We start from the raw sequence: 20,488 nt of genomic DNA on the forward strand, positions 1-20,488 counted from the left end.
TGAGTCTTTACAAGCTCAACAATGAAATGTGAAAGGCGTCCTCCATCGCCAGCAGTGACTGACTAAAAGAGGCAGGCCACGGGGTCATATGTCTTCTTTGTAGTTTACAATGTATTTAATGACTTCAATCCCTTGAGTGAAAAGCAATTTTCTAGGCCCCAGGAAATCCTGGAGCTCACGGGGAGCCCAGGCTGACAGATTTCCACTTCCCGCTGCAGTCCATCTACAGGCCAAAAACAATCTCAAAATCTATATGATCAGACCTTTGTTTTTGTTTTTATCCAGTGATGAAAAATATATAAATCCCTGATATTAATAAAAACATTGATTTCTAATGTCCTACATAAGTAAACAATCACAATGTATAGTCAGCAATCACAACAAATCACTGCTCACTTGGACGCTATCTTTAATTCTCCCCCTCTCTCTATCTCCTCCTCTCTCCTTTGATGGGATTTTCAAAGTTATGTCATCACATGTGTTCATCAATGTGGCAGAACACGAAGACTCGGAGTCTCTTTGCTTTAAACTTCAAAGAACTTCCTCATCTCTTCATATACTGTATATTTGTTATCTTCTGAATTTGAAATATTTAATATTAATAGTGTTACATGATTAAATTTGAACGACAAAAACTCCAAGTAGTTTTAGTTTAACAATAAAAATAGAATAATAAACAAATAAATTAATGTATATATATAATTTTATTGACCTTTATTTATAATGTTTAATGGGATTTTTCTCACATGATATTCATTATTATTACTGAGTTTCAGTCTTATATACTTTATTCTTCTACTTTATTTTTCTTTATTCGTCTTAGGAAAAATACAATAACACATTTACCACAATACTGGTCCTATATTTCCTTACAGGTCACATTAACAATAGCATATAAAGATCAGCTTTTACTGTGTAAAGGCATAAGTGCAATTCATTTCTCCTAACATTGCAGGTATTTGTCTATTTGTAGTTTTAAAGTAAAAGTCATCCTGTTTATATTTTGAACATTAAACACAATATCCAACCATTTAGATTTTGTAGGGGGTTTGAATTTTAGACACTTCAGAGATACAGTTTTCTTACTGGTTGCTAGAAGCTGGCTGCAATTCTCCCAGGTAAATTGTTGTAAAAGAGAAGCCTATTCCATCATTACAATTTTACTTGCTTTACTTGCATTCCTGCCAGTATGACTAAATGGCTGTACAACATTAAAATATGAGAAAATGGTTTGCTAAGTGTTCCCCACATTTTTTCCAGCACTACTGAGTTTCAGTCTTAAAAAAACTGTACAGAATAAAGGAGTAAGTCATCTGTTAAACATGAGCAAATAGTGAATTTATTATCTGTTAAGCATTAACTCTTCATTAATAGACGGTAGTAAGCAGTTTATAACTGCAGCTGCAAAAGCTAAATTATAAAGTGTTACCGAAATTATAATAATAATAATAATAATAATAATAATACATGTTATTTGTATAGCACTTTTGCTACATGCAACTCAAAATGTTTTACAAACATAAACAAATACTAAGAAATTACATCAATATCAGAAAAATATTAAACAAAAATGAATAAAACAATACAAAAAGACCAAATGTATAAACAAATAAAACAAAATTTTAATACATTATCTGAATTTATACACTATAACATCAAATCTAATCAGTTGTTCATGTTCATTTAATTTTAGAAGACAAAAAGTGCTAATGCAACACCAACTGTTCAAAAACTATATAAATACATAATTCATTCATTGTTTTCATATATCTACAGTAAATAGAGATTTGCATAAATTACAATATTATCAGTATTAATTTTATTTGAAAAAGCAAAAATAACCATTCAACATTTTTAACATTAAAAAAAACATAAGTATTATATTACAAACATACATGCAACTCAAAGAGCTTCACAAACATAAATAAATGATAAGAAAAAAAATCTATATCCGGTAAAATATAAAAATAAAACAGGTAAACCAATACAAAAACAACAAATGTATAAACAAATAAAACAAAATATTGTTACATGATGTGAATATTTTCATTATAACATCAAATGTAATCAATTGTTCATGTTAAATTAAAGTAATTTTAGCAGACAAAAAGTGATAAATTAAACCTAATGTTCAAAAACTATATATACTACATGGTTCATTTATTGTTTTTATACATATTATTATTATTATTAGTAGTAGTAGTAGTAGTAGCAGTAGAAGTAGTAGTACTAAAACCTTGATTTTATCAGGAAAGACACATTGAGATTAAAAATCTCTCTTACAAGAGCATCCTGGCCAAGATAAGGCAGTACACGTGTCACATGGGTCTAACAGACAACAAACAAACAAACAAAAACAATTAACAGTTAACATGAATCACACATTGACAAACTATTCAAAACATCTACAAGCCTGTGTTTCAATTTCCTAAATCATTTAAACTCTTTTTAAAAACATTTAGTGAAATCAAATTTTTTAACCCTTTAACTCCCCCACTCAGAAAAATGTTTGGATAGCATTTTTTTTACTCCCAATGCTGCTAGTTGACACTCTCAATGCATTTTTTACCATCACTTAAAAGTGCAAACTTTTTAGTTAACAAGCAAGTGGATAATTACACCAAATATTTAACATACAATCACAAACATCTTGTCTCATGTCATCTTCATCAGACATGCTCTTCTTCAGTGCATCAGCCATGTGGGTTGTGTTATTGTTATGGGGTATATTGTCAGGCAAATGAATCACTTCTTACAGGAATCAAACAGTCAAGCAGCAGCAGCTCAATAAAGGCCTTCAAACACACCGACTCCACTGATGACTCAGCAACACTTCCATCAAACTTCAGTCACTGGAGAAAAACACCAGTGTGTGTGTGTGTGTGTGTGTGTGTGTGTGTGTGTGTGTGTGTGTGTGTGTGTGTGTGTGTCTGTGTGCTGCTCAAGTTAACAAACCCACAGGAGCCAAACCAGGGTTGTGTTAATGCTACACACGTACGAGACAACACTGCGAACTGACCTACAAAAGACAAACATCAACCTTGGCTCTCCAGAAGATTCTTTCTCTCTTTGTTTTGGTGTACACAGAAATACATAATAATCCCACAAAACCATCTCACTGAGTCACTCTCTCTCTCTCCTTCACTCCATCTGCTCACTGTGTGTGTTTATGTGTGTGTGTGTGTGTGTGTGTGTGTGTGTGTGTGTGTGGGAGTCTGGACTGAATCCCAAACCACACACACTTTCTCATCTATAACCAAAACAAATACATTCGATTTAAGTAAACACTCAAGAGTGGTCAACACAACGGTCACAATTCAAATCTGAACACTATTTATTTTATTGCAAACACAGTAAATCCAGAAATATCCCTAATATTAGTATGTACGTCTGGAGTCAATCTTGCATTTAGGACTCAAACAGAACACATCTCAAAATAATAATAATAATACTGAGGTTCATATTTGATATTTAACTGTGTGCTCATTTGTACTATTTTCTACCTTTAGACCATCTGTGCACATTAATATGTTAAAAATAGCAAATTAATATCTATGATTTACACTTTATATAATGTTGTTATTAATAAAACAAAATCATATATGTCTATATTGTTATTTAATAATTTCTAATAAAAAATATTTTGTCTTTGTCATGATGACAGTATATAATATTTGACTAGCTATTATGCAAGATCCTAGTATTCAGCTTAAAGTTTGATTTAAAGGCTTGGTATAAATGCAGTTTATTAACTCATGCAGGCAATGGTCAAAACTAGGGATGGCTGATGTGAAACTAATGTTTTGACAGTGTCGAGATCCCGAACCGGAAGTGTTTTGAAACACTGCACCGAAGCATGATCCGAAACACCACGTGACTAAATAGATTCGAACGACCAGGTCATGTGACTAAAGTGATTCAAGGCATCGTTCATTTCAGAAGCATTTCAAGACCTGGGGAATCTGCGTTTGACTGACAGGGTCGGAAATAAACCTCCATCTCATGTAGCCTAGTGGACTGTGTGCACAAAGTAACTTTGTCAGACAAAATTGGTCCAAGTTTGAATCCCGACATGTACAAATAATCTGAAATTATGACGATGTATTTGAATGTTACTTTTTATGATCAAAACACGACATATTTATTCAAAAAGTGTTCGTTCAGACCAATGTAAAAAAAAAAAACATGTTACAAAAACAGAGCCTTTAAAAACAAACCTGCATCACTCTGAAATCAAACCCATTATCTCAACATTCTAGTGTGGAACTCTCACCGCATCACTAAATTACTTGAAGACTAAACTCTACAACGTGGGGTTTAATACCTCAATCTGCTTAACTGTTTCTTTGCTGAAGCCGTTCCAGAGCAATACATAAAAAATTACCACTAGGTGTCACTGTAAAGATGGGTTTCGAAACATTTCGAAGCTTCAAAACATTTGTTTCGACTGTTTCAGTGTTTCATGACGCCTCGCTTTGCCCAACACTTGTCAAAACAGGAACAAACAGTATCATGAAGAAAATCAAAATCATCATCGTGGTCAAAGGAAGAGGTTAATACAAGTTGCAAAACAACATAAACAAGAAACAAGGCAAGAGTCAGAAAACAAGGCGAAGCTAGACAAGTGAGCATTTTGTAATACAACAGGATAACAAGACTCAGAACTGTGTGTGTGCAAGTGTGATGCATAAATAGTCCCGCATATCAGTCCATGGTGAGCTTCCAGCTGTGTGTACGTAATCAGTGGTAATCTGGAACTGGTGTGTGAGTAAGGTGACTGATGGGTAATGTAGCGCAGTTCAGCGGCAGAATTGTAGTTTAGTGATAGTATGTGTTTCCAGCAAACTACAAGGGCTAGATCACTGGGGATAGTGACAGAAGGTTAACTTAGTTAGGTTAATTAAACAAGTCATTCATAAGAGGCTAATAATAATTCCCAAGAGAGTATTAATAATAATAATAATAATAATAATAATAATAATAATAATAATAATAATAATAATAACTATTATTATTATTATCATTAAAATACATTTAAAAGTTTTTAATGTATTAATGTATAAATTGCTTTCTATTACTATTTTATTACTATTAAAAAAGTACTGTGAAAATTTTCTTGCTCTGTTAAACATTGCTCAGGAAATATTTGGAAAATACAGTATATACACACAATATACAGAATAAAAAGAAATTTTATTTGTTATTTAAACAATTCTTAACTTGTTGCCTAGAATACTATCATTACAACCCTGTCTGAAAAAAACATGAGCACAATAAACCCAGACAAACTGTTTATACAATTCGTCAACACCCCCTATATCCTCAAATGAAACACACATTGCCAGAAATACTTTCAACAGCTAGAATTCTGTGCTCTTGTAGCTGTCGATCAAATTACATTGAAGTAAAGAAGAAGAAACACTCGGAACCCTGACTCAAACTAAGTTTATCTACATAAGCGGCATATTCCAACTCATCACAACATGTTCACTAGCATCTTCACCTGAATGACACTTTCACAAGTTCATCACACACACAAACAAACACTCACCTTCCTCTTGACGAACTGGAAAGCGGAGCACTTCTTAAAGGAGAAACTCTGCTTCTCTGCATTATGGACCAGCCTCATGGCTTCTGTCCGGCCCGCGCACTCTGCGGACCCCAGTGTGACGTCTTCCACAAGGAGAAAACAACACGCTTTAAAAAGACATAACAAATAGTCTTGCAAAATCTAACATACGCCTTTGACTGTGCTCATACCTGTGCTGTCGTCCTCTCTGCTTCCAGCCTGTTATTATTATTATCAGAGCTGATGCTGCGAGTCCGTCCTGATGATTTTGATGATGATGATGCTGGATTTCACAGCATATATCTGCAGCTCTGTCACTATGTGTGTATTAGAAAGAAAATGAGACGAACGCAGAAAGCGAGATGCTGCTAATGCTCTCAGTCTCTCCTTCCCTCCCTCTGTTTTCTGCAGCAGTGGATGATGCTCTCTCTATCGCAGCGTCTCTCTCCCTCTCTCACTCCCTCCTCCTCCTCCTCTCCGCCGCTCTGATTGTGTGAATGGAAGGATGAGGCGAAGGATGAATGAAGGCTGATGGATTGGATGGGTGTGTTTTAGTGCTCTCGGAGGAACCGCTGCAGTGCTCGTCTGACTCACGCTCTGTGTTTCTCCTATACCTGTCCGCGTTTCTCTTGGTCAAGCATTGGTTGTGAATGAGCAAAGGGGTGAATGAGTCAACAGGTTCGTCATCTTGGATGGCGGAGAAAGGGGAAGGAGGATGATAATGATGATGATGATGGAGAGAATCGATTTTCCAATGTTAAAGATGTAAAGATGAAGAGACGCATTATCTGATTGTCCTTCTGAGTCAGTTGTAAGTATATGAGGAGGCTGAGAACATTTCAACACAGTCATTGGAAGATTGAAGATGGATTTTTTTTTGTGGTTTACATATGTTGATAAATAGTGATCTGAATAAATTGTTTAAATATGATAATTTATTAAATAAATATGAATGAAATAGTTTTTTGGAATTATGTTAAAATGTATTGATCGCTTAAATCACATTCTGTATTAATAATGAATACAATTCACAAAATGCATTCTAGTACCATTTCTGAGCAAATATGGGCTTAATAACTATGGAAATGAATGCATATATTAAATCTTTATGCAACTTTTAAGTCACTGGATCAAAAACAGGAGTGTAAATACAATTTAATAATATTATAAATAACCCTTGTGGACTTCAAATTTACTACTCTTTTTTTTCGGGATGAAAACATCCACTGAATTAAACTACTGTAAAAATGCATCAGGTAATTTTTTTTTCAAATGTTTTTGGTTAATCAACACTAGTCCTGATAAAAACTACTAAATTGTTTAGAAGATTACAGGATTTTAACTCTTTAATTGGCAAGTTCACAAATGATGTCACTGATTTGGTGAAAAAAAAAAACTAAAAATGACGTATTTTCAATATAAAAAGTAATTGTGTACTGAATTTTTGGCCTTTTATCACAGTCTTGGACACGTGAACCATTAGTAACAACACTGGCTTTGATGCATTGTTAGATAATTTTTTCTCCCTAATTTACTGTTGGCTGTTTTTGGTCCATTGACTTCCATTATAACCACATTTGATGGTGCATATGTACACAGTCTTTGTTTTTGTTTACTCCATGTAGTTCTGATGCATATTTTGATTTTCTCAGACACATCAAGGTAAGAGCATAAAGGTCACTCTCACACTCTCACACACAAACACACACACACACACACACACACACACACACACACACACACACACACACACACACACACACACACACACACACACACACACACACACACACACACACACACACACACACACACACACACACACACACACACACACACACACACACACACACACACACACACTTTATTCATTTTCTTTTCGGCTTAGTCATTTTACACACACTTTAACTAAAAAATTCAGAAACTTTGCTGTTTTTTGCACGGGGTTAATGGTGCCAACTGATGATCAACAGTAAAAATGACTCATTTTACCTCTTCCCAACATTGAAAACCAACAACAATCAAAAATGCATGATTAAATGGTGCGGTTAAAATGTAAGTCAATAGCCCCTTTCACAGAGTGATACCGGTAAATATTGGGAAAATTACCCGAATGATTTTACCGGTAAATTACAAAATGTGCTGTTCACACAGGCAATGACGTTCCTGAATTTTTCCAGAAAAGACCATTCACACATCCATTCCAAAATACTAGTAAATTCTGACATCATTAACCAAAATTAGCTAAAAACAGCTGCAATTGTATTTGTAAACGTAACAGGGACTTGGCTTGATGGTTTCACTTTTATTTAAAGCTTTAGCATTCATGCAGCTTATCAAAGAGACTACCAAAGGCAGAACGCACATGTGTCATGCAGAGCTTGAAAGTAAACAAACAGCGCTTTATCATAAGCATTTAAATGATATTTTTTTACACAGCTGGCTTTAAGAAGGAACATAGAAACGTCATGTGACTAATTGCTAGCAGCTAAATGTGTCTGGAAAAATAATCAAAGGCTTTTTATTTTTATAAACAACATATATATGAATGCGTCTGAATGTTCTTATTAGCTGGAATAGACCTATTACATTCTAAGCATGAACGCGCTCTTCCCGGAAATCTTCCTTCTGCATTCACACAGATCAGCATTCTGGCAAATTACAGGGAATGTTACAACTTCTCTATTTTCGCAAAAATACTAACAAATTTACCGGTAGTTAAAAAAGGGCCTGTTCACACATATAGACCTTTCCGGAAAATTGCCAGTACTTTTCCAGTTAGAAAATATTTATAATGTTAATTCAGTTCATCAAAAAGCTCAAATTAAAACAATAAAACTATGAAAACATTCACAAACAAATTAAGTAAAATCAAAAAACACACAAGTAAAATGTAAACAAATTCAAACTATTAATACAGATGTATAGGTTGTCCATATTTCACCCAAGTTTATGTTGAAGCAATCATTTTTAAGAAAACAGGCTATTAAAAAACACTGACTAAACTGTCACGCATGAATTAATTAAATGAGTGAGTGAGTGAGTGTTATTTATGAACTGACAGTTTCCACTAGCCTGGCACTGTGTATTGTGACTAATTTTTATTCATCGTGCAAACACAGCTGGCAAAAGAATTTAGTGAAATCTCAGCGGTCATTTACTTGATTAGTGTGGATGACAAAACCTGAGTAGCCCATATGACTCACAGCTCCAGACCAACATCAAAGACATCTGAATCTCATGCGAGCACACAAAAAGAAAAATATTTTCTTCTTTTTTGCAGATGAAGAAAAGATAAAACGCCAAACAGAGGCAATTTCACAAATTATAGATAAGGAGAAAACGCATTTCCCATCTTGACTGTGAGAGCGGTCTTATTCACTATAACAGACTGGATCCTTTCATTCAAGAGCCAACCTGAGAATGAAAGAAAGAAAACCGCCTTTCATCCCTAACAAAAGAGGTATTCATTTTATGCATATCACTGATCTTGCTGTCTGCTCTGCCCAATAAAACCCAAAATGCCCTGCAAAGAGCAAGAAGCCAGCACAGAATAAACTGCTGTTGAAAAAATAAGATTATTACATGCATTTTATGGCTGGTAATACGTCAGACTGAGTCTTGTATAATATAACCAGCCTCTCCAAGACATATGAAATGCACACAAAAAAACAAGCAATTTCAAACATCCAAAAGTCAGAGAAATGTGCCAAATTTTCTGGTGGGTTGGGATATTTATATTAACATTGTATAAAAACAATATATAGTTAGACACCAGGTGGACATATAGATTTACATTAATGCATGCATTCGTGTAACACAATGACACACACATTCTAGTTTGACAGCCCTTTAAAATGCAGATTTGAGAGTATGGGCTTTTTTAACGATCTAGGTGCAAAGTCTAAAGTGCATGGCACAAAAGCATTAAGGACATGTCCGAATCCCCTTTTGCTATTTTAAGGACAGAAAAATTTGCTCTTCGCCTCAGCATTAATCCAATGAGAGTCTCATCTCACACACCCTTTAAGAGTCAGTTGTGTTAAGCCATGGCACATTTGCCATTTACATGGCGAACATTGTAAGTGGAAAAACTGAATACTTCATTAATGAGAAAACAGTTAAACAGATCATCTGTGCAAGAATAAAACGTCCCACTTTATATTAAGTGCCCTTAACTATTATGTACTTACACAGAAATGAATAATTAGTTACAATGTATTAATTGTGTAAATACATGTATTTACTGTGTACTTATGCTTGATTAAATACCTGTATGTAATTACACCTGTAATTAACTTTTTTTAATTATATTTGTAAATACACTGCTGGCCATACTTTACACCTCAACACACCCTTAAACCTACCCATACCACCAAACCTGTCCATAACCCTACCCCTATCCCAACTCACGAGCACCACAAGTGTTCCCAAATACATTATAAACACAGTAAGTACGATGTATTTATTTTTTGATGGAAGTACATAGTAGTTAAGGACACTTAACATAAAGTGGGACCGAATAAAACATTTCTCTACTCTATTTGGTCACTTTCTCTTTACTTTACTTTCACTCTTTACTTTACTCCTTTACTTTTGTGGAGTAGGGAAACGGTGGAAACTCACTCCACTGAAGACATCAATAAGCCTACACATTTAAATTAGTTTGTTAAGCTCAAAGATTTGTTTCAGAAATATTTCTACATTCAGTTATATCCAAACACACGTCCTAATCTAATGCCCCATATGGTGATGCATACTTAACAAAACCCGACAGGAGGACAAATCTAAACTTGTTTATTCTAAAAGAAATATAAATATGCATATAATAAATACTTCTAACAATAATTACATTATACAAATTGTCATAAATAAACTGAAAAAGCCCCCGGAGATGAAAAAGGCATGGAGGTAGTGTTTTATATTTATGTAGAAAATTAAAATTTTGTAACAGTTTAATCCTATATTTTTTTCATATGTAAAGATATTTGTGTATTGCTATACATCCTCTGTGTATTAAGCAATGTGTAAGCGTTTAGACCTGCATAGGTGAATAAATTACGTGCTCTACGCTAGACCTGCTTTTATTTGGTTATTGGGTCTATTTCAGTTGTTCAAAATAGCTACGCGCCAACAATGTGCCTTAAAACATTCTTTATAGACCAGCATACCCATGAGTCCACAACGCGTAGCAAATGGATTTGCTATTTAAACAACATGTCACAAAACGCGAAAATTACTGTTGTGCTGGTGTGAAAATAGCAAAAAACGTGCCAATCACGTCTTGCGCCTGTATGCACCGGGTGTACGATGGGGCCTTATATCTTTAATCTTTAAAATCTCTGCATGGACCAAATATCACTGCTACTGGATTGTACCTTTAATCAATCAATAGTTGTATACATATATTTAGTAATCAAAGCACAGTGTAGCAGAAGGCATTTATTATTTATAGAGTAGCTTATTCATCAGCACACTACACTGGCCAAACAGTCATATGAATTAAGTTTGTCAGGCACAAAGGGTAGAAGCCAAACAAACGCAGCTCAAGAAAGATCTCTCTTTCTGTATGCAATATAAGTCAGCAATTTGACATAAACTGACACATAGCGTCAATGTATTTACTGTCAATTATGATCAACATTCATTTGTCTCACTTCAAGATATAATAGATTTCTGGATCAAATTAATATGGGGGTTGTGCAACGCAAAAACAAATTTGAAATGTGTCTTCTGTTTGACCCAAGAAAGCAAAAACATACGCAATTTTAACTAAATCATCTTCAACAAAGGTGTTGTGTTCTGTTTGTTTGCAGAAGATGCTCTGATGTGTTACCCTGTAATCAAAAGTGATACATATTACGGACATTAAATGATACTGATTATAAAGTTAATAAAGTAGGTGCAGGATGCAGGTTTTTTTCTGGTGCATAGCCCATTTATTTATATAGACTTGGTTTCACAAACAGGACTAATTCTTATAGTTAAATTTGTGTATTTAAATAGCTTCTATAAAAAACGCATTACTGGTGTGCATCTGAAGACAATAGCTTTGGTGTATTTTAAGATATTTCATTGCAGGTTTTAGCTAAGACAGTTCAAACAAACAATTTAATCTATAAGACCAGACTTAGGACTTCAGCCTTGTCTGTGAAATTGGGGAGAGGGTTGGAATTAAGTTTATTATGGGTTTGTTCATATTTGCTCGTTATTTCAAGCAAGATCTGGCAACAATAATGAATCAATACTTAATTTAGTTTTTGAAGTCAGCCATGACTCCCATAAAATCCCATCAAACTGTGTGACTATAAAAAGATGAACTGACAACCAAAATTAGCTGCATTGTGCTGCCATTGAAATCCCATATTCTAATTAATAATGTGGCCAAAATATTGCTAAGATCTTTACTGAAGCTCCTATAAGGCTTTACCTCAGAAGAAGAACAAAAACAGAAAGCTTTAACTTGCTTTTGACTTAATATCACAGAATCAACTGAAATAGGAGATCACCTTCTATTCTGTGGGGAAATATCTATCTCTAGCTAATGGAAATGAAATACACAGAATCATGACTAGTCATACTTATTTCTAATCAAGTGTTCTGGAGATAAATGTTCCCGTTTCTCACATCATTTCATATAAATGTTTAGTCATGCTCTTCCATATCCGTGTGAAATGAAATTCGAGTTGTGCTTCGTGTGAAATGATTTTGAGCAGTGTTTTGTAAAAAAAGATTAGATTATTTGTTGAAGCCTTCAATATCCCAGTCCAAAAACACCACAGGCAGCACGATACCAACAACATCATTTGCCCTCTTCTCTCCTCTACTTCCAAATGCTCAGCGTCTTTTCAAAGTTACTCTTGCTCTCGCACAAACACACACACACATACACACATAAAAGAGAGAGCGTGAGCCTTATAAAATAAACATGATTCTCCGCTCATCTCTCTCTGTGCTACAGGGAAGCCGAGATATCTTTGGGGATGCAGTCTCTCTCTCTCTTTTCTTTTTTCTTCCTCTCTTCACCCTCTCAGAATAGCTTCTTTCCCTCACGTGTTGATGCTGCTTCACAGCCAAACAGAATAAGCTACACGTGAGAGTGTGAAATTTCACTTTAACAAACCTGATATGTGAAATGTATAACGTGAAATCAGGCCAGACGGGTGGGAGTACTGAATCGGAAAGATAGACTTACACAATTATGAATTCAAAATAAAAGAGATGTACAACTTTGCTGCATTTTTGCCTTTAAAAAGTTTATAAGGCAGTGATGTAAATGGAAAGAGGGACAGATTTATAAAAAACATGCACAAGCAGAAACTCCTTTTGATGTCAAAACCTGCTCTCAGTATTTTATAGACATGCAGCTAAAAATGATCATCGAAAATGTTTTTGTATCTGAACTTATTCCATATGCAACAGGATTGTCTCAAGTTTGCAGTATCACTTTACTGCCATTATTTGATGCCCAAAGTTGACCTAATGTTTGTTTAACTCCATTCATTTATTCATCCTCATACTCATATTATTCCAAACCCAAAGACTTTTTGTTGATCTTCTGAACACAAATGAAAATAATTTTCACATGTAAATCTCCCACTGACCGCCCTGCATGCCTTTTTTAAAGTGACCACTATTTAAAACGCGTATCTTTGAAGTTTTTATGGCTACACGTCAAGTTTATCAAGTGACAAACCATCAAACCAATTTTTCAAATATGTGTAAGAACATAAAGCTGGCACAGTAGGAATTCATTCAGCACTGGCATACAGCATGTGTTCCAAACATGGCCCAAGTTTGGCAGAGGTGGCACCATCTTTAAGGGAGGCACACAATACTAAGGCCAGATGTAAAATGTAATATTTGGCCCAGTTGTTAATAATTGATATGTGGGCTGTGTAAGTTTGACCTGTCTTAAAATACATTTTTATTATTTTTGAATAAAGAAAAAAAATTCTACCAATCAGGTTGCTTTGAGGAAAAAGTACACCCATAGCATGGCTAAAGTGCCATGCTTCATGGTGTAAGAAATCTCACCCGACCCAACTTCCACTAAATGGTGTGTTGATGCTCATTTCCCAAAGGGTTTGAATTATGATAGAGAGGTAAGTGAACAGTTTGTTGTCTCTGCATTGTTTGAGATGACCACATCTTGAGCAAATGGTAGCAACTGTAGAATGGGGATGGGGCACAGAGAACCTTCTCACAAATGGTCTGGAAACTGGCCCAGTTCATGCCTAGTTATGGGTTATTAACTTGGCTGTAATTTGGTCCAGATATGGTCTATGTTTGGCCCTTGTCTGGAAGTCAGACTTGGTCTATTTATGTACCGTAATTCACTGCGGCATGTGGGCCATGGAAATGTTGATTGTGTGGGCCAGAGCTGGGCCAGAGAAATCTTGCTAGTGGGATATTATTTGATCCATGGTGGGTGCCACCATCTTAGACTGCGATAAAGTGGAGAAATTACAGCTGCTGGATTAACAACATGTTAATTGTCCTATGAAAGTAATGCCGAGTTCAGACTGCATGATTTTAGCCCCGATTTTGACTTGCCGACAGGTTTTGAGAAATCTCACACAAATGCCTAAAATGACAAGCAAATCAGTTCTTGTTCACATAAGGGAAAAATCACAAAGTTCGAACTCTATCAAAGACGCCCTCTGAGAGAATTACTGATGAGTCACTGATACCTGTGAGATATTGGCATGCTAAATATCTGGAGATGTTGGCGATTCAAGTCATGCCATGTGAAATGTGTTCTGATTGAAAATAACATTGACAATTACCTACAGCCAATGAGAGAGCAGCATCCACTAGTATGGGTATCTACAGGCCAGCGGGAGCCTGATGGAGAAGTTAAGGGCTTCTTTTGGTATATTTGGACACAAGAAATGGAGGAAAATCTAGTGTAAATTTGGCAGGAGCACTGTGTCTGTTTGATGTGTCATCTGAGCAATACCACAAAGGAGAAATTGCTATTTCCTTTGAAAAGCAAGGTGAGCAAAATACGTGCATTTTCTACCCCACTAAAGGCTTTTTTCTCATTATGTAGTTAAAAACAAAAGATATATACTAGGTGTAAACAAAGCAGTGACAAAACGCTAGCCCAGATAGTCATGCAGTGTGAAAACATCTGTGATGTGACTACTTTGAAAATCGTGCAGTCTGAACTCTGCGTGAACATTCTAGTAACCTAAACTGTCTGTATCTGATGTGAATAAATCACACATGTTGATTATGTTAAAAAAAATATTATTGCAAAGGTGTTAAAGGGTTCAATCAAATCTGAGAAGTTTCAATTTCTTTTTTGACAGTGTTCACCAAAAATGTTGATGTTTAAAAATGTTTGTAAGAGCTCAAAAATAAATAAATCCATGTGAATTAAGCAGTTTAATTCAATTCTTCTGGAAAGACATGATCGCTTTATCAGATGAATAGATATCATTTAGACTTTTATTTACATGTTTGTTTAAATTTTTACAGTATTCAGATTTGATCACAGAAGCTCAACAGGCTTGCTTAAAGTGTAAGAACAAATCAAGTTTATCCTTGCATTTCACACCCCAAATTTGAGCAACTGTAAGAACTGATGCTCATTCTCATGAGTCAGTCATGCACTGTTGTTCTTCTATGTTTGTTGTTCAATGTTTATATGCGAATAAATCCAAAATGAAATCTGTTGATCCAATCAAGTGATCATCTCTGTTTAGATGACTTGGATTAAACAGCTGAGTTCATGCGGATTTATTGTTTAATCTATCTATGATCCTCATAAAACGTCAGCATTTTGATTGGCCCAAGATTTTGGCTTGATACACACTTGAAGATTCTAAGATACATTTTTGGCCTGATTTGCACACTTTAATGATCTGACTCTTTTTTTGCACATTTTCCTGTAAAGTCTGGTGTTGTCTTAATTATTTTATTGCTTGGAGCCTCGCCAATCCCAGTTCTTGATCCCAACACACTTGATTAGATGGCCTCCTACAGGATACCCACTACAGACAATGAGAGAGAGCAAACTTCACCAACTGGATATTACACATTTTTGCAGAAATTTTGAAAGCCACAATGTCTAAAAAGGAGAGTTTTGACAAATAAGTTTGACTTGTACAATGTCTATAGCATCATCTCAGTAAAAACTCACATTAGATTCTTTTTATCTTTAATATTTTGCGTGTTTGTGTGTGACGAGACCCAGATGATGACAACAATCATCTTTCAAATTAGTTTTTTTATGAAACCACATTCGATTACGCAATTTTATGTGAGATTTTATGTCTGTTCAATTGCAACTGTAAAATCATTACTATCGGCAAGTGTGTGTATTCTTGCAGTCAGGATGAATAGTCTAGTTTATGTATGTTTGGAAAATTAGGGAGTCAGATGGAGTTACGTTTAAAAACTGTAAAAACTAAAAATAATTAGTCAATTTCATAAATAAAATTACATTAAAATAATCTACATTGTTAAAAAAAATACTCCTTCATGTTGTACCAACACAATTTGATTAAGTGAAGTTTATTTATAAACTAATTTTGAGAAGATCACGTGCTTATGTTGCTTGCAGCAGGTCCCGCATTATTCAAATCAAATCAAATCAAATCATATCAAATCACTTTTTTTGTTATATCATCAGCAGCACGTGTGCTATGAGTTATGAGTGAAAAGCTTAGGTGCTGGCTCCAGACAGTACAAAAACAACTACAGTGCAAAATACACCAGCATACAGCAAATTTATGATTCTTTAAACTGACGATTTCTAAGCCACATTAAATACCCTGTTCCATACAACAACCATATTGGCACTGCGGCCAAACAGTGGTTATCACTGTTGCCTCAAAGCAAGAATGTGACTGGTTCTAGTCCTTACCAAGCCAGCTGACCTTTCTGTGCGGAGTTTACACATTCTTCCCGTGCTCATGTGGCTTTCCCCCGGTTTTCCCGTTTGCCTCCCACCTATTACAGCTGGGAAGTTTTCTGAGCTCAAACTCCCATCTCGCCCTGCAAATGGGAAGGAGCCCCGGGCATGAGGAGCTTGAGCATGCCAAACAAGCTTTGTCATCAATCATCAGGTAAGTGTGAACTCTTGAAAGTAACTTAATCGCTTTTACAATTTTAAGTGAAATGAACATAAAAAATTAAGTTGTCCCCCAAAAAACGTAAGAATTGTGTTGATTCAGCTCATTTTAAATCAGCAGTTTGAACAAGCAGCAAAAGTAATTTTTTGAGTGCTGCATTTTATCTAATTTATAAAAGACATTAATACACAAGAAACGATCAAATAAATGGATTAAAATATTCTAAAAAGATTACAACTGTAAAATTAGTAAATAAGTCATTAAATGACATTAAAATAAATACAATATGCACAATTACATTCAAATAATTCAATACAAAATAGATTCACATAAATACTAGTTACTAGTTGCGTAATAACACTCGATTAAATTAGAGATTGAAAAGGTTGAAACCCCTGGTTTACTGCATCCAAGGATTTTCACACGGAGGACAGAAATCTTAAATTTAACATTATCATTAGTGTTCTCAAAATAAAGGAAACTGTTGTTATGGTTCTAAAACCACACAAGGGTGAGTAAATGATAACATGAATGCTTCTTTTGGGGTGAACTAATTCTTTGGTTTCATTTGTGCTTGACATGCAGTGGAAGTTGTTGTGGGCAGAGGAACACAGGAAACAGAAGAGAGTATTTTCTCCACTAGACAATGCTATTTTCACATTATTTTTAACTCAAACTGCTCTTGGGTAATTGCGTTGGTAATTATGGAAATGAGGTGCCGCCTCAATGTTCATTAGGGCTGCATGATATTGAAAAAATTTAACATTGCAATATTTTTATTCTGCAATATACAGTCTATTGTGCTATGAATACAATTTTACTAGATAAATGTAATATAAACTTGGAAAGAATTTTTCATTTTAGATTGATTGGGATAATTCTGTAGGGGAGTGCATAAAATATAATACACTCAAATTCAATAAAGACAAATAAACAAGTGAAATAAACAGCATTTTGTTGTTTTCCGAGGAGTAGAACTGTAGATTTTGAATAAACAAATGTAAAATAATACTGCATGGTCTTTGTTTTATAAACTTTCATTTATTCATTAATTTTCTTCTCGGCTTAGACCCTTTATTAATCTGGGGTCACCGCAGCGGAATGAACTGGTCCATAATATGTTTTACGCAGCGAATGCCCTTCCAGCTGTAACCCATCACTGGGATACACCCATATACACTCAGTCACACACATACACTACAACCAATTTAAGCTTACCTAATTCTGCCAATTTTAGCTTACCAACCTACTGTATAGTGCATGTCGTTGGGGGGAATCAGAGCACCCGGAGGAAACCCACGCAAACAAGGGGAGAACATGCAAACTCCTCACAGAAATGCCAACTGACCCAGCCAAGCCTCGAACCAGCAACCTTCTTGCTGTGAGGTGAGAGCGTTACCCACTGCACCACCGTGCTGGCGTTTTATAAACAATTCAATAAATTGTTATTAATTACAAGTTACAAACGGTTCATCTCCTTATGCCTGAATGCTTTTAAAACCCTCACACAGTGTCAGGCCTCAGAAAACACTTGTGAAATGATTGATTAGAATCCAGACTCAACATTGCGCACACTCGCGATATGTCTATTGCCAATGATAAGATTGTGATATTAAATATATATTGTGCAATCCCAATGTTCATAAACCTCCACTTTATTATAACACTGCAAGAAGTAGAGGTGCTCTGATCGGTCGGTCAGAGATCGGTATCGCCGATAATCACATTTAATAACTTAATCGGTACTTGCCAATCTGGCCGATCTCATGAACCGATTACATGTGCTTGTTTACGAGTTTACAAGTGTGAGCTATTGCAGCTATAATATATACAGATGTGGAGTGACCTCTGTTTACAGTCTATTGGTGCGACTCGCTTGAGTGATGGTCTGTTGTTGCAGCCACTGTATATCCAGGGTTTTGAGCTGCTTGAGCTGTTTTATATATTATTTTCTGTAAAGTTGCTTTTGGCCATGATATGCTCACACCCAAATGGTCATAAGAGATGCGTTATATGCTGCATTCTTAGTTTATTCTCTTAGATATGGAGACATCTTCACTGAAGTATTATACTTAAAGGGAAAATGTGCTGTATGCATTATAAAGCTTGAAGCATCGGAATCGTTACTCAGTATCGGCCGATCACCATGACAAAGAATCAATACTCAGTTTCAGCAGCACAAATCCTGATCGGAGCCCTGATCCCTAGTAAAAAGCAATTAGTTCCTTTACTTAAGAACAGTTGTAACTTGGAACTGTTAAGTTGACTTATAATAATGCACAATTCTTTTCACAATTTGTGTTTTTAAGTCTAGAGTTTTCTCACATTTATTACTCAACCATTGGCTCAAAAAACAAGTTTAATCACTTTCTTTCAAAAAGTAAAGTACAATAATCGCTTTTTACATTGTCATTAATCACTACTGATATTGTGGAACTGCATTAATTTGAGTTGTTTAGTATATCTGGTACATATTTCTCAGACAGGGAAAAAAGAGAAAGAGATGGCATGGATAAAAGGTTGACAGGTGGAGTGGGGGGAGTTGCTATGACTGATGCATTGGCTCTATGTGTGTGTGTGTGTGTGTGTGTGTGTGTGTGTGTGTGTGTGTGTGTGTGTGTGTGTGTGTGTGTGTGTGTGTGTGTGTGTGTGTGTGTGTGTGCGTGAGAAATAAATGACTGCAATAGAAGGGATTCAAAGCTGTTGACAAGAAAGCAAAGTAAAAATGTAATTTCTAGCCCACAATATCCACCAATTTAAGCATGCATTGGCACCCCTCAAAATAGACAATTGCCGAACGCTGTTTAGCGCAGCTAGCGAGATGAAACGGGCGGCATCTTTAGCTGAACAGCCAGTATGTGTCAGCATGTCAGATTTTCAAGCATGATGAGTCATTAAGATCCTGAATCTCCCAGGATTCAGTGTTCCTCTGACTTGTGCGGTAAAAACGAGACGAGTGTGGGAGTGAAAAGAGCAGAGACGCATCATGAGGCTTCGACTGGGGCATCTGTGATAGCAGAGTGTGTGTGTTGGTGTGTTTGACACTTTCCCATATGCACACACACATTTTATTCTCACATTCTTTAAGGGTGTAAAGACTGACTTGCTCTTCCAAATACAGGGGTGCAAGACTTGACTCGATTTCTAATTTTCTCCTTTTGACGGTCTATGGTGAGTTTTAAAAAGGCAGACTCAAAATGTTTAAATTATATTTTTTTTATAAAAAAATAACAAACTTGCAGTCAAGTAGTTATTGTGTAGCATACTAAAGAGTGCTACAATATACTAAGAGTATAGTATACTGAGGAGAAATAAAAATAGATTTCAGAAATCCTTGGTATTAAAACCTTTTTTTTTTAATGATCTGAATTAATCAGTTTAATAAAGAAATTAATCAGATTTTGAATCACTTTAAAAATAAGTTTAGGATAAACTCATTTACGTAAATTAATTATACATACAATACTAAGAAAGGGCAGAAAAAATAAATGTAGTAAAATAAATCAGACTTTTCTAAATGTATATTAGAAGACTGTCTGGATAAGGATTCATTCAAATAAATCACTGTTTTCTTATATTATGAAGAAGGCCTTCTGAATGAATAGATTCACCAGAATAAACCCTTAGAATTAATCACTCTTTTATCATGTAACGTATGCAAAACAAGGTAATCTGAAAAAATCACTTATAAATCTGAGACATATCTAACAATCTATTATACAGTTAAAGTCAGAATTATTAGCCCCCTTTGAATTTTTGTTTCTTTTTTAATTATTTCCCAAATGATGTTTAACAGAGCAAGGAAATTTTCACAGCATGTCCAATAATATTATTG

The 20,488-nt window shown here is 35.1% G+C and overlaps 1 protein-coding gene across 4 annotated transcripts in view; it reads right to left on the bottom strand.

The window, feature by feature from the left end:
* sgk1 (serum/glucocorticoid regulated kinase 1) overlaps positions 1 to 20,488 on the bottom strand; it is a 91,539-nt gene that overhangs the window by 46,780 nt on the left and 24,271 nt on the right. For 3 of the 4 annotated variants that reach the window (XM_087305227.1, XM_087305228.1, XM_087305229.1), the window contains 2 exons: positions 5,761 to 6,397; positions 5,552 to 5,673 (listed from right to left, as the gene is read on the bottom strand). In XM_087305227.1, coding sequence (XP_087161353.1) covers positions 5,552 to 5,629 — 78 coding nt within the window. In that variant the 5' untranslated portion in view covers positions 5,630 to 5,673; positions 5,761 to 6,397. The remainder of the gene's footprint in view (positions 1 to 5,551; positions 5,674 to 5,760; positions 6,398 to 20,488) is intronic. The other variant, XM_087305230.1, reaches the window with a different exon arrangement.

This window comes from Danio rerio, chromosome 23, assembly GCF_052040795.2.
Source record: "Danio rerio strain M-AB ecotype USA chromosome 23, GRCz13ab, whole genome shotgun sequence".
Lineage (NCBI taxonomy): Eukaryota > Metazoa > Chordata > Actinopteri > Cypriniformes > Danionidae > Danio > Danio rerio.